Genomic DNA, 15,223 nt, shown 5'->3' with positions numbered 1-15,223 from the left:
ATTCGGAAACATAAAAGATTTTAATTGCCATGTCATCGACTTAAGTACACTGCAATTAAAATCAAATTGAAATTTTCAACGTTTGTCCTTGTCAAACATTTTCTCAACATTAAACACTAAAACAAAAAAAAAGAATATAATAGAGAAATTTACAAAACAGCAATTAAGTTTTTCTTGTTTTTCTCAGTGTGCTGAGTTAGGGTAGCACAAAAATGAAATGAAAATTGGGAAGACATTTTGGGTACTCCAACAGCACTGAAATGAGTACCTGTGTCTGCACTCATATTGGGTTTTATCAAGGATCTTTCCGTTGGTGTGGCTTAGTTCAGAAACGCTCACATTGTTCATCTGCTGGTAACTATGTCATTTACATTGTCAGACAATGCTGCAAAGTGATTATTGTCGTACTTCATTTTTACTTTTTCCGGTATTGAAACTAAAAACTGTGGATCATCTCTTCATACAGTAGGTGGCAAGTAAATTCTTAGTTACATGCATCAGTTTTTGTACTTGTATTCCTTTGTTAGGTAAGTAAAATTTTATATTTGAAGGGTACCTGTAATGTTTTCGGTGTCCTCTGGCTATGTATTTGTCAAATAAATTGCTACTCTGTGCTGTTTGCTTCTGTTGCAAGTTGTTAATCCTTGTTCGCATTGCTTGTGAAATTTTTAATCAACTGAGATTGATCTATTCCATTTTTGCTTCAATTTAAGGCAACATTTTATCTTGTTTGCTTCAATTGCATTCTAACTAATGAAGGTTAATTCTTGTACACCTCTATTTTGCATTCTGCTTACATACATTTTTTAATGGGCAAGTGAAAATCTAAAAGTCAATCTATTTTTTTGAAAGTCAATAAAGTAGATTTTGCCTAAGACTTTGAAAGTTAATTGTTTTAGAAATGCATTAGAAATTTTGAATTTAAGATAAAAACTAATATTATTGGCAATAATTCGATTACATAGGAGCAGCTTTAGATTAGCTACAGTATCATCAAAGTAATTGCTGAGTTGCTACTTAAGATTATGAATTAAAATTGATGTGTTCAAAAAGTAATAGGAATTTTGAACTATACATAGCATGTATCTTATTTATCAAAAGACTCCTTATTGTGTATTGTTTGTATTACCAGTATTGCATATGTTTAATTTTATATAGCTGCGATGGTTAATTTGGTTTTGTTGCTGAAATAACCAAGACAAATATAGGGGGAGGACTTCTTATCAGATCAGACAGTTTGTGTGAAATTTTCCACACAATTATTTTTATTATTATAACACAAACTAGTCACGGAGGCGGAAATATTATATCGTATCTGTTCTTAACAGCTTAACGTTTGATAGACTCTCAATTGGTGGACAGTACCAGCATACAATCATCAGGTTAAGAATAACACAAAATTTTCAAAGAAATAGTAAAGTAAGTGATTAATACATTTTTTAAAAATACTTTTACTATATAAATAGTTTCATTGATTTGAAAATAAAATTTAATGATAAATTCAAATCGGAAATAACTATTGAATATTTTTCTGATATATTTTTCGAAATATCATTCAATGGCAATGTCATAAAAATGCGTTGAATGTGAGGTGCCCGACAGATTAATTTATTTAAAAATACTTTTAAAAATATTTATTTAATTGACCTATAAATTTCAATTTTTAAGTAAAATTTTTTATAAATACCTATCACAAATAAAAAATAAAAATTTTCAATGTATTGTTTAAAAAAAATCATTTGTTAAAAATAAACGACTAATAGTATCTAATATAATATATTAATACATTAAAACCTCAAGCTACATTCGGAAAATGTCATATAAAACATGTTTTCGATCCAATCAAATAATCGCAATTTGTATATGTATATAGTGTATATCTTAACAATGTAGTATGACTACTAGTATTTCTTAATGTAAGTAATAAAAAAAATCGTACCGGTGAAGTGATGCATTTTAATATTTAGTTGCTTAAACTATTTATAAAATACTCAATGAATTAGCTTAAAAATGCAGTTAAAGTCTAAGAATAAACTCTCAAATAAGCCTGTATGTCCTAGAAAAATACCTAAAGATTTGTTACCGAGGTCCGGATTTTTTTAGTTTGTGTTATTATATGATTATGATTATTATTATTAATATTCATAGTGTTATGTTAATAATATTTTTATTAATTATTATATTATAATATTATATTAATACTGTATCTTATAAAAAAATTCTTTCATATTCCAGGTGAAGTTCCTCTTGGTCAAAATCTGAACCGTTTTTATAAGAATATTACTACTTTAGTCTAAAGTCATCATCAGGAGACTAATACTTGATACTTGATATTATAAAATACCAATATTCTTATTTTGTGTTGTTTTTTTAGATGTCACTTATTAATTTAAAAATATATTTTCTGTTAGTGTTTATATCGCTTTTAAGTGATTTTGAAATTATTTGCACTCTTTAAACACCATAAACTTAAATATTTTAAAGTAATAATTTAAGAAACGCATATTTACTTTATCATTATTTCAGTTGATTTACTCGGAATAAAATAATAATTAAAAAAATTATTTTAATGATTTAAGGAAAGATACACTTTTCTTAGCCAAAAGATATTTAACTCTAACATTGCTAGATACACAAACTGAATGCATAAAAATGAATATTCTGGGAATATTGCACATTCGATACATGTGCATTGTGCATAATGACCAAAAATTCAATCAGGCATTACTAACATATGTGGAATTATTTGCATACCAAAGGAAATTTACTATAAATTCACGTCGAAGCACTGGATATACTTTGAAATGCAATGAAATAGGTTCATAGTTGCAATTATTCAATACAAATTTATTTCACAAATTTATTTAATGAAAATTTAAGCAATACACAATCATTAAAGAGTACAAATTGATTTAAATACATATCGATTTAAAATTAAATTAATTAAATTAGTATTTATCGCGACATAATTAAATTGACTTTTATTAAACGATTATTGTGATTTAATTTTGTATGTTTATTCGTTACAAATGCGTTTTAAATTTGTTACTAAAATATGCATTCCGCTTATATACAATATTTTTAAATTGCTTTTAATTTTTGATTTGAAATGATTGATCACGTAGAGTTTTTCAATAAAATTATCAATCAATACTGCGTAAATCACTGTGTACCCCTGAGTGATTTATTTGCAAAAAGTTAATACTTGCACTATATTCCTCGTGTGATTGTCTCTTATTCATACGAAAACTGAGAATTTTTGTTGTAGAGTGATGGATAACTGTCTGGCATGTGTCAAAGGAATATTAGCATAAATATAAAGTTTATTCAAAGTACTTAATTACTTAGAAATGGCTTAGAGCGTTAACTTTTCAAAAGTTATTTGTGTCACATAAAGATACAATAAACTCAAAGATTCATTTAGTTATTACTTTAACATATTTAACTAATAATTAATTACTTTCATATACATAGAATATAATAACAGTTCAAAAATTGTGAAGGTTTGAATGTATTTGTTTTAAATAATTTAAATACGTTTTACATTGAAAATGTCAAAGTAGTTACAAATTACAAATAATAATTTAATAATTTAATTTTAAGTAGTTATTTTGGTGTAAGATTATTGACTGAAACATATATGTACAATGCTCCTCCATGAATTGATATGATTTCATGAGGTGGTTTTTGAATTTAGTTACGTAGATAAATCAGTGAAATGATAGCAGGGTCGAATCCTTCTTTATTAGTTAAGTAAACTGGGTTAATTCCATATTCCTCGTAATTATGAGTAGAAAGTTGGTGTTTTGCAATCAACTAAAAGCATTGATAAATGTAAGTACCCGGCTAATATTTAATACTTATGTTTAAAATATCGTTGAATAAATTGAAGAAAGAGGCGCCCAAAGGTTTTAACCGGGAATTGTGTAAACTGGGCAAAGATAGAATGGCTGTTTCGGTGTCTCTTTCTCCCCGTACACTGTGGGGGAGGATTTTAATTAGAATATCGAAATCTGGAATTTTTTGAACCAGTAAAGATATCCAATTTAAATTTTCCTTACATATAGTTTTTGAGATGGACTTGGAATTCTTCTAAATTTTGGTGCCAATTATGATAAACTTTTTCATTTTTTTGAGTATCTAAAACTCTATAATAGATAGAAAAATAAAATTCGGTATACTAAATACTTGTACTATATTACTAATGTTCAGAAAATTTCATGAGATTTCGCTCACTGAAACAGACACACCCCACAAACAAAATTTTCATAATATGATTTATTTATTTTTTTAAAAATTGTTTGCTTCTCTATGTACAATATATGTATATATATATATATTTATTTAGTATAAAAAAATAAAACTTTGTACGAAAAATGAGAGTGGTCCTGGTTATCGGAAGGATATGTGCCTAAACATAATATGCAATAACCTCCTTGTTTTGCTTGAAATGTGAAATAGAAATAAATAAATTATTTATAAGATAATAAGTGTTTTTTGTTTTGTTAATTTATATAATTATATGAATAGTATATCGAAATTATAGAGGGAAAGTCAGTTTTCAATATTAGTTGAAATACAGATTATCAATAAAAAAACGACTCAAAAAGTCTGGAGTTAAAATGTTCAAATATTTTTTTGATAGCTGTCATGTGTTATAAAAACTAGCCTTAATATTTTTCGAAACCTAAATTTTAAATATAAAATATACTAAATAGGAGAATCTTTATATATAAATTTTTCTTTATTTATGTTTATTTTCTGTACCTCCAGTATTTTTTCAACTAAATAAAAACTTTAGAGCTTGAGGTTTAGAAATATGAATATAAGTAATCAAAAAAATTATTATTTAAGAAAATATTAATTTTTATAATAAAATCTTGTACAACTAAAATAACTAATAAGGGTCATATGTACATAAAATTAATTTTTGTTACTATATGAAACAACAGGTTGCCCATAATATAATTGTTTATATCCTAAAACTAAATTAATCTTAATTAATCTCAATAGCTTGTGAGCTATCAATAAATAATCATCTAACAATTGAAAGCATTTATCTTAATAAATTTAGTTTTATTTAAATTCAAATGCGCACTGCTTTTCTTACACAAGTGCATTTCTTAGCCATAATTAACATTACTCATACGCCACGGTGAACACAGCAAGTGTTTCTCGTTTATTTAAAATTAAAAAGAAAATATTTATTTTCTTAATTTGTTTTTAGAACACAAGTTTCTACAAATAAAAAAACAAAACATTTTTTGTTGCTTGGCTGTTGGCAACATTTTCAATATAAACGACAACGAGTACGACGTTTACGTCAACGGCAACGCCAACGTCAATACTAACATGTGTCGTACAGCAAATGAGCACCATTAGCGCAATTTAGTTGTTTACTAAAGCAAACGCGATTCACTTAAAAGGCAATTAATTTAACAGACACGTACTTTGTGGTCGTTTAGCTGCAAAATACGTAATGACAAGCTCTCATTGTGTGTGTTGAAATGCACACATCCATAAATAAGCCAAGAAATGCACAGAAGCACAGATGTACGCCCACGTTCACACCTACATCCACATCCACATCCACATCCATATTCACTGCTACTACCCCTTCATACTGCCACTTGCACATATACCAATATTTACACAAAAATAACATAAACAGCTCTGCAGTATTTGCAGTATTTGTACAAGTGTCAATGTGTTTGTGATTTAATGTTTTTACTTTGTGCTGCGCTTCCTTCAGCCAGCCGTCGATGCAGCCAGCCAGCCAGCTAGCATTGCCTTTGACACTTATGCGAAGCTACGATCCAAGAAAAGTAAGCTGCTGTGGTGTATTTTTATGGTTTGACTAGAGAAGCTGCTTTGCTATGTGTCAAAGCAGCTCTCTTTGGATGTTGCATTTAGATTATTGACAATGCACCATATGGCAGCATGTGGGATATTAGTTAAAATGCTTGTAGTGCAACATGACGCAAGTGACTTTGACTTTATAAGCTGCTGTGACTAAGTGTGTGCATTCTATCGAGGTGTCTGCTTGATGTCAAATTTAATGAAGATTATTTTGACTATTTTGCTGGTAATTCGGTTATTGTTGCCATTGCTGTTGCTGTTGCTCTCACACGTACAGTTGATGCTGATGTTGATGCTGATGCTGTTGTTCCTGACGTGAAGCTGTTGATAAAAGTGAATTGCATTTTGCAAATTCTGTTTTTTGTTTTTTTTTTGAGAGTCCCCCACTTGATACGTAGTGTTAATTTTACAGTTCTATGATAAGGAACTTTTGGGTATAAGGTGTCATTCACCTTTATAAAGTAATTAATATGAAATCAGCTTTTGGATAGAATTTATTTAATGATTGCTAATGGTTGACACCAAAAAACGCTGTTGCTCTTAATTAAAGTAATTATATTGATTTACAGGGAAGAATTGTTTGATGTAGTGAAGACTTTGATGATTAAACACATGTAAAAGTTTTTATGTAAGGTAAAATAAATAAATAATATGAGAATATGTTTAGTTATACACACCTTACATATTTCGAAAATAATATTTAACGTATTCTACGAGTCCTTTTGTGTTTTTTTATTATGAACACAAATAAAATCTAAAGGAAAATGTTTATTGTGAACATAAACATCCTATATAATGCAATAATATTGTGACTTTTGTTAATAATCGTTCAGATAAATTTTGTTAAAAAATATCTATAATAACATTTCTATTATTTTCAAGAATTATATCATTCCCTTAGGTTAGGTTCGGTTCAGAAGGTGCGCTCTGACAGTTGTCAGCACTTCCACTCGGAGACATATATTGCCCATAGTGACGCCCACAAAAACTTTGCCAGGAGAGACGAGTTGCTAATCTTTGTTATCCTTGCTAAGCCATTTGGTTTTCCAGATGAACCGATAATTTTGCTTTCATTATCTCTTCCCAGCCAGTAAAGAAGTGATTTCCAAGACATTGAAGACAATAAGACACAGGAAGTGGTTGAAAGATTTTACATCCTCTTCATCTTGAAAACTCCTGCATAATTCACCATTTCCTTACTTAACGGGTTGTATTCAATTGATGGTCATCAATTGATAGAGCTAAAATATTGGATCAGTTTCGGAAAAGACCATATACCCAAATTGAAATATGAAGTAATCAAATATTTTTATTGAATTTTATTTGGAATTGGCTAGCATTTTGAAAGTGCTAATAGGTATTATAGTAATGTGAAAGCTATTTAGTTGATTCAATTCTAACAACTTTAAATGACAACAAGGTCACGAAAATTGGAATTTATTATAGAGACCAATTCACTTTATCTATGGAGTGGTCTATAAGTTAGAGTAATGGACAGCCGCTTTTTACACTACGACTAAATGAAATCTATATGCCGTTAAGTCGCAACGCTTGGTATCTCAACCAAACTTATTCGGCTATGTAAAATGTCGTTGATAAGCATCAACAGCTCCTTTAGAATTGGGAAGCACCTCTTCGAGCTATTTGATCAATATTAAACGAGGTTTCAAATAGAGTTTGTCATTATTGTGTGAATTTTGCAATCTTATGTTAGAAACGATAGTTTAGGCAGCAAATTGAAATTATATTCTCATTTTGTTAATAAGAACTCAGTTTATTATACAGTTTATACAGTTTATTATAATACTAAATTTGTAAATAGATTCCACAGTAAATAACCAAATAATATAGTTTTCAAGAGCAATTGTTAAACGCTCTACCCTGAGGAAGAAGTCAAATAAACTTCGAAACGTCAGCGATATTATAAACATAGAAGACTATATAAAAAAAAAAAGAAATAAAAATTAATTTAGAAGCTCTTATTTTATCTATTCAATTAAGCTTTTTTTAAAAAAGGAAATATATATAAAAAGCTCATAATTACTCCAAATATTATTCTTTTAATTCGCTTGAACTTTTTTTAAATTTTGTATAATATTTATAATATATTATTAGTATTTATAATATAAATAACAAAAATAATATTTTAATTTATTAACCTAGAACTATTCTAATAAATCTATAAATTTCTTTGAATTATAGTTTTAAATAATTAATTTAAAAATCTTCTTTAAGTACATAGTCTTCATAAAATAATTTCCTTCATGAATTTACATTCTGAACAGAAACCAAAATTCTGTTTTTGCTTAGCCAACCTTCATATTGACATGAATGGTCATTTAATTACCGTTTATCACACAATCCTTTATATACCACTGACTTTACTATGATTCATGCAGATTAAGTATCCTTTAATCGAGACCTTTTCGTTTAATGCTAAACAGTTTTATTATTGTATTTACCTGCATTCTCGATCCTCCTTACAGTTTTCAGCTACAATATGGCATGCTGGCGCTGGATGAAAATGTATACCATTTGGATTGAGTTGATTATTACTATCGGGCGGCCTTTGCGCGCATACAGGATGTAATTGCTCTTGTGCAATCATGCACATATCGTGACGATTCGTTGTTTTTCTACATGGAAGAGAAATATGAAAAAAGTTTACAATTTTCAAAAGCAATGCAAAACGCTGAGATAATTGTATATCAACACAAAATGACATAATGACACTTACTTGCATAGACAAAAGGCAATATCTAAATTCAAATCCTCATGGGGGCCTTTATAGAAGGCCTGCAATGAAGTCATGCATGCGTTACGATTGCAACGGTGTATTCCGCAATGCATGAGCATTGGTTGCAGGGATGATGAACAGGACGGATCTTCCCGACATGTGTCCAATGCTGTATGACAGGTACTCTATGCGGATTTCAGTAACGTACGTTTCGAATAGAATGTAGAATGATGCATGATGCATTTCATGGTACAAAATTCGTTTGGTAGAGTGGGTGGCGGGCAGTTGCATGCAAAAATATATGAAATGAAAACAAGAAAGAAAAAAAAATTTTTGAAATCAATGTCCTGATATACTGTTGGCCGTCTACTCAGATGTACGTATATGTAGCTTTTGCTGCACAACTGACTTTACTGTTTGTAGCCAATGTTACACAAATGAGCTTCAAGCAGTTTTCCAGTTGCTCAGCAGTGCTTCACACTCTAGGTTAAATGCTTTTGGCTATGTATAACGGCGGTTTTTTGTTGGTTTTTTTTTTTTATTTTGATTGACTTTTTCGGGTGCAGTTCATCATGCTTACCTGAAAGATTTGCTTGATTATTTCCGTTGAGAGGTCCACTTCGACATCCTGACCACCTATGGTATGGATTTGTATTATGCCAAATAGCAAACAGCAAATGAAAAGGAAAATATGGAAACGTGTCCAAGTGGTCGTTTGGATTTTTTATTTAATCGTTGTTAGAATATTTGAGTTTGTTATTTAAAGAGTTTTATATAATTTTTGGTTTTAAGAGTGTACGTGTTGCGGTTTTTTGGTTTTAAGATTTTTATGCAACCATTTTTAATTAATTTAAGTATGTCAGTATTTTCAGATTTTGAAAACGTGATTAGGCGTTGAGAAGCAGTAGATTTGAAAAGAGTAAAAAGGGAAATATGTAAGTTAAAAAAATATATAATAATTAACTTAAGTTAAAGCATTAAATAAATTATAATATAATATTTTATAATGAGAAGAGAATTTTTTCTAAAAATATTTGTTAAAATATTTAATTAGTTTTGGTAAGATATTCACTGTATCAACAACATTTGTAACTATCAAATTCATATAGATTTTCACTTTTAAATTAAATTAAGTAGAAATCAAGTAGATGGTTGAAAAATAATTGATAAATGTTTTTGGATAGTGTCAAAATCTAATAATAGTTCAAAAACTAGCGGATTATGATTTTAGCAAAATGATTTAGTCTAGTCTTAACTCCTGCATTTAGAATACAAGTGTGCGCAGTTATATTACAATGCATTCATTTGCTATAATTTACGTCACTCATACGCCGTGGTGAACACAAAAATGTTTCTCGTTTATTTTATATTAAAACAAAAACATGTTATTTTCTCGTAATGAAACTATTATTTAGATAATTTTTTCTTTGTTATGAATTTCCATTAAATTTAAATGAAAACAAAAAACACATAAATTAATTGATGTGTTAATAATATATATATAAATTATTAATATTTTGAGTTAAAGTTTAAACAAAAACATGTTTATAAATTAATATACAGTTTTCTTTATGTTAGTTAGTTATTTAAAAATAAGTTTAAATATATTAGATATTACTGATAAAATTAGATAATCTTTTTATTTTTAATTTTTAACGTATGATTTAAGTTAAACTAAAGCAGATCACACTTTAAGCACTAATGATTAATTATACTTTGTATTAGAAATAACGTTAGGCAATTGTAGTTAGTAAGACCTCAACCAACGTAAACAAATTGATGCTGATACAGTGTTTCAATATTTATTTACTAATAATACTGATATTTTTGTAACGAATTTATTCCTTCAAGTAATTCTTAATATTAATATTTATTTATATAAACAATGTTTTCACTAGATATACAATCATCCTAAGTACGAAAAATAATATTGTAAACACAGCGAAAGAAAATATTTTATTTTTTAAATAATACACACACTTATAAAAATAAAATAATTAAAATAATATATATAGAATTTAATAAATATGTTATCAAACTAATAAGATTAGCATATATTTGGAAACAAATTTTACTGAAATTCAAAGGACACTTTTCTGAAAATTGATTACTAGCAAAAGTTTTGCTAACAGCAGTTTACAGGAGCACTATTGGGTTTCTAGTTTTATATTAACCTAATGATTATTTTAAAATACACACACTAACATCTAAATATATTTATATATGTAAATGTTATGTGTTTTACTGTAGCTAATATATGGGATTAAGATAATTTTATATGACATTTGTAGTTATTTATATATTGTAATATTGTTCTTTTAATTTTCATTAATCATATTAAAAATAAAAATTTAGTTGTTTTAATAAAATATTTTTTGAGCTCTATTACATTTTTAACACTCATGGAAAATTATTAATTATGTTAGAATTATATAGTATTGCATTCTAAATAAAATATAAACATTCAGTTTGCTAGAAATGAAACACTACTCGAAAAATAAGATTTATCCAGATAATGGGTTTTTCAAATAAGGCGAAAACATTTTCATCAACGGAAATGGTTATGTTTTTGAAATGCATATGTCATAATTATGAGTGATTGCCTCGAAAGATGAAAAGATGAAAAATTTTTGTTTCACTATGACAAAAACCCCAGCTCTATTTATCAAATATTGTAACAGCAGAATTAGATGCACTACGTTAATAGATACAATTGTACATAACAGATTTGGCTCTAGAAGGAAATTTAAATCGAATTTGGGCATAGTTTATGTAACTGATGAATATTTCAAGGACCTGAAATAGTTTGATTTTTGAGGTATTTATATTTTCAAGAACAGGAAAGCTACCATGAAATTACTTATAAGTTTAATGCTATATTAGGAGCAAAAAGATAATGACAATTATGAAGTATTCTATTGTATCAGATCACAGTTATTTCGTTAAAATATGCAAAACTGATTAGCTGAATAGTTTAATAATATCAGAAATTTCGAAAATTTTTGGGGATGTTTGAGGAAATAAAATTCGGTTACCTGTGTGAATGACTCCATTTGTAAAAAGATACCTGATTAAAATATTTTTATAGTTTTTCTTCAAAAAATTAGCAGAGTTGAATTTCTTACGTCCTTTATAACAGCAAAATCATTAATAAGCATTTGTTGACTATTAAATCAGTTTATAATATTACAGCGGGTTCATTTCAAAATCCGTTTTCTGATATTTTAAACCAAAAAAGGAATTACAATAAAATAATTGTAGATTTTCAGATCTTGCAGGTATAGAACAAATATGGCATACTTAGAGGTAGAACTGCTATTAACTTTACTAAAACACAATTGACAATTTGTGTTTTGTTAAATTAACTAATTAGGTCATATATAAAGAAAATAAATCATTTTCTTTTTATTGTTAACGTTTAATAAATATAAACAAAAGAACGTTTGTTTAAACTACAAGTAACTACAAAAAAGTGACGAATGGTTTCTAATTTTTCAAAAATATATTTCAAAAATGCATTAAAGCATTTAATTGAAGCTGTCGAAGTAGGGCTCTGGTATTTGGATACCTAGTAGTCTTTGCATTCAAACATCTTTTACAAAATTTTTGGCAAAAAAAAGGAATTTTTCAACTTTTTCTAACAACAGTTTTTTTTCTTGGAATATAGAAAAAATCTAGAAATTCTATAATATTATTTATCACCGAAATCTAATCTAAACTGAATTATAATTTAAGAGACAACACAAGTAACAAGTAATCATTTTATTACTTTTATGTATCATTTTATAATTATTATTATTTAATTTTGAACACGTTTATTTTATTTAAAAAATATTTTTGTTCTTTCTATTGTTTAAAGTGTTTTTTTTTAAATAAAAAGTTAATTAATATCATTTTGTTCATAACTCGTAAGTATAAAGAGAATCCTAAATATAATATTTCCATGAGTGTTTTTTTTATCTACAAAAACTTTTTATTTGATATGTGTTTTTTGTTATACGTTTAATGTCTGTTAAAGTTAAATGGATTTATTAATTATTTGTTAAGAGTTCAATGTGCATACTTTCCTTTGAGCAATAAAAAATTAATATTATTTAAAATCTACAGCAAAATATATAAAAACTCAAAAGCAATAAAAGTAACTTTTTTTTGGAGTTAAAAAATAAAAGCAAAGTCAAAAAGTTACAAAAAAAAAACAGATAAAAAATAAAAATGGCATAATGCTTTAATTTGAACATTATATATATATATAAAATTAAATAAAAATAAGTAGCTTTGTGGAAATAATAAAATTATGAATTAAACGAATTACGATGAACTTCAGTTGTGTTTGCATTTTAAACACAAAATAAGTAAAATGGCGATGCAACAAAATGGCGAACGTTTCTTAAATAAAAAAAACGTTTATTGTTTTGTTAAATTTTTGTGACTGTTTAATATTTAATATTTGTATGAAACATGAAACTTTATGTATATATATAATATATTCATATATTTTTTGTATATTTGTCACGAAATGAATTTTTTAAATATTTGCAATGAAGTTTTGAAACGTTTCTCTTTATAAATATATATATATATAAATTTGATATATGTTTTGTATAAAACAGTGCGTAGAATTAAAAAAAATATTATTAGCGTGCCAAAATGTTTTTATATAACAAAATTTTGTTTTAAAAAGTATTTAATTTCCATTTAATATAAAATTTGCAAATTTTTATAAATTTTTATTAATATTATTTATAATATTAACAAGTAGATGTATATAAACAAATTGAAATTGAAATTTAAAAAGTTTTGTTTTAGCATTAAAATCAACATAACTAAGCAAATTTAAGATATTAAAAAATAATTTAAATAATTTTAGTAATTTTATTAATTTTATTAAAATTTATTTTTGAAATAACTTGCCAATTAATTTTCAAATAATTTTCTAGTAATTTTGAAAATAGCAAACTACGAAAAAATTTATATTAAAAAAAAAATAACCTTTGTATTGGTTGTTGTTGTTGCTGTTGCTGTAGTTTTAAGTAGTTTTTAAGTAGTAAAAGTAGTAATAGTTGTTGTTGTTATAGCGTATAATTGTACTTTAAGAAATTTGTTGTATTTGCATTTTAATTGCTTTCGTTGTTATAGAATGTTATTGTTTCAGTTTTATTTGAATTTATTTTCAATTTAATTATAAAGAAAATATTTGGTTTTGCAACTGAAAAAATTTTTAACCGCAACTTTTAATGGAAATTCACTAAAAATAAAATTGAAAGGAATATGGAAACCTGTTAGTTGCTCTGGGATTCACAGGACTACAATGACTTACATACAAAAGGTCATAATAAAAAAAAACTTAATATGTGGAATATATAAAAAAAAAAAAACGAAAAATAATGTTTTTAAATAAATTGATATGGTAAAAAGTAGCAAAAAAAGAAAAATATACTCGTATTAGAAAAAAAAAGAAATAAAATAAAATTTTGACACACAAACTGTAAATGTGTCACACTTATTTGATAAAATTTTAATACGAAATTGTATTTCTGTATTATTTGCTTATGTAGCAAATTCTGTTTGTACTTTGTTTTTCATATATATATATATATATATTATATATATCATATACACATACTTTGATAATAAACATCGCCATTTCCGTTTCCGTTGCTATTGCCATTGATGCCGCCATAACCAATTGCTGTATCGATTACATCGTATGGCGGTTCATTTCCGGCTGCTGCGGCTGCTGCCATATGCCGATGATGAAACTCGCTTACATTAAATGGATAGGTTAAAACGCCGTGCATGGTATTGAGAGAAGTCGAAACAATGGCTGGATAGTGTGTGCTTGTATCGGTTGCTATAAGTGGCGTATCGATAAGCGCCAAATTGTCATCGAACATTTTTTGATGCAGTTTATCGTCCATGCCCATTATTCTAACTGTAATTTGAAGGAGTGAGAAGTTGGGATTTTTGGTTTTGTATTTGTTGTAGTAACACACGTTGTATCTTTTACACAAATATTTTTAATTATATTTATTTTATTTTAGTTTTGTTAATTTTTTTTTATATATAATTTACGTGGCTTGAAGCGTTGTAATTTTTTTGTTTTTGTAATTTTACACTACATTTTCAATAATTGCATTGCTGTCTTATAGTACGAAATAATTTGTAAAAAAATAAATTTAGAAATCAAAGTTACAAAAAAAAACAAAAAATTTATTTATAAAAATTATTTAAAAAGAAAATGCAGCATGGGTTTAAAAGGTAGTAAATAAATTGAACAATATTTATTTAGGACGTGCATTGATTTGAGAAAGTTTATATATATTAATGGGTGCAATAACGTTTGAGATATGCGAGTAGAATTTTATTAAATAATACATATATGTACAGTTACTTTTAGCAAAAGTTTTATGATAAAACTTACCTTTTACTGAAAAATGAAATAATAATAAACTTAATTTAAAATTAATCACTTTATTATTAAATAAACAAAATTAAAAAAATGTTATACAAATAAATTCAATTTTTGTAATAGAATTTTAACTTAATTATAAAGCATGCATATTTTATAACTAATACAAAGTATATAATAAAATAAGAATCTACAGAATTTTTTAATACATTATTTAC

General features: G+C 26.5%; 1 protein-coding gene across 1 annotated transcript; it reads right to left on the bottom strand.

Annotated features, from left to right (window-relative positions):
- Nucleotides 1-6,074: 6,074 nt before the first annotated feature.
- Nucleotides 6,075-14,523, bottom strand: LOC119676352. Its single transcript, XM_038087591.1, has 5 exons — nt 14,220-14,523; nt 9,177-9,232; nt 8,597-8,781; nt 8,322-8,495; nt 6,075-6,180 (listed from the first exon to the last, which is right to left on the bottom strand). Exons 1-5 carry the CDS (start codon nt 14,518-14,520, stop codon nt 6,075-6,077), a joined length of 822 nt encoding a protein of 273 aa, XP_037943519.1. The 5' UTR covers nt 14,521-14,523.
- Nucleotides 14,524-15,223: the final 700 nt, after the last annotated feature.

This window comes from Teleopsis dalmanni, chromosome 2, assembly GCF_002237135.1.
Source record: "Teleopsis dalmanni isolate 2A chromosome 2, ASM223713v2, whole genome shotgun sequence".
Classification (NCBI taxonomy): Eukaryota; Metazoa; Arthropoda; class Insecta; order Diptera; family Diopsidae; genus Teleopsis; species Teleopsis dalmanni.
The sequence above is the reverse complement of the archived record's forward strand: the minus strand, read 5'-3'. Positions and strand labels throughout refer to the sequence as shown.

What these genes read in the sequence shown, in the direction of transcription:
- LOC119676352 (XM_038087591.1), bottom strand. Translation starts at nt 14,520, where the DNA reads ATGGGCATGGACGATAAACTGCATCAAAAAATGTTCGATGACAATTTG. An exon ending in ATTGCCTTTTGTCTATGCAA is followed by an intron (nt 8,496 to 8,596) that starts GTAAGTGTCATT and finishes TCTTCCATGTAG; the next exon opens with AAAAACAACGAATCGTCACG. An exon ending in AAGGAGGATCGAGAATGCAG is followed by an intron (nt 6,181 to 8,321) that starts GTAAATACAATA and finishes TTTTATCAACAG; the next exon opens with CTTCACGTCAGGAACAACAG.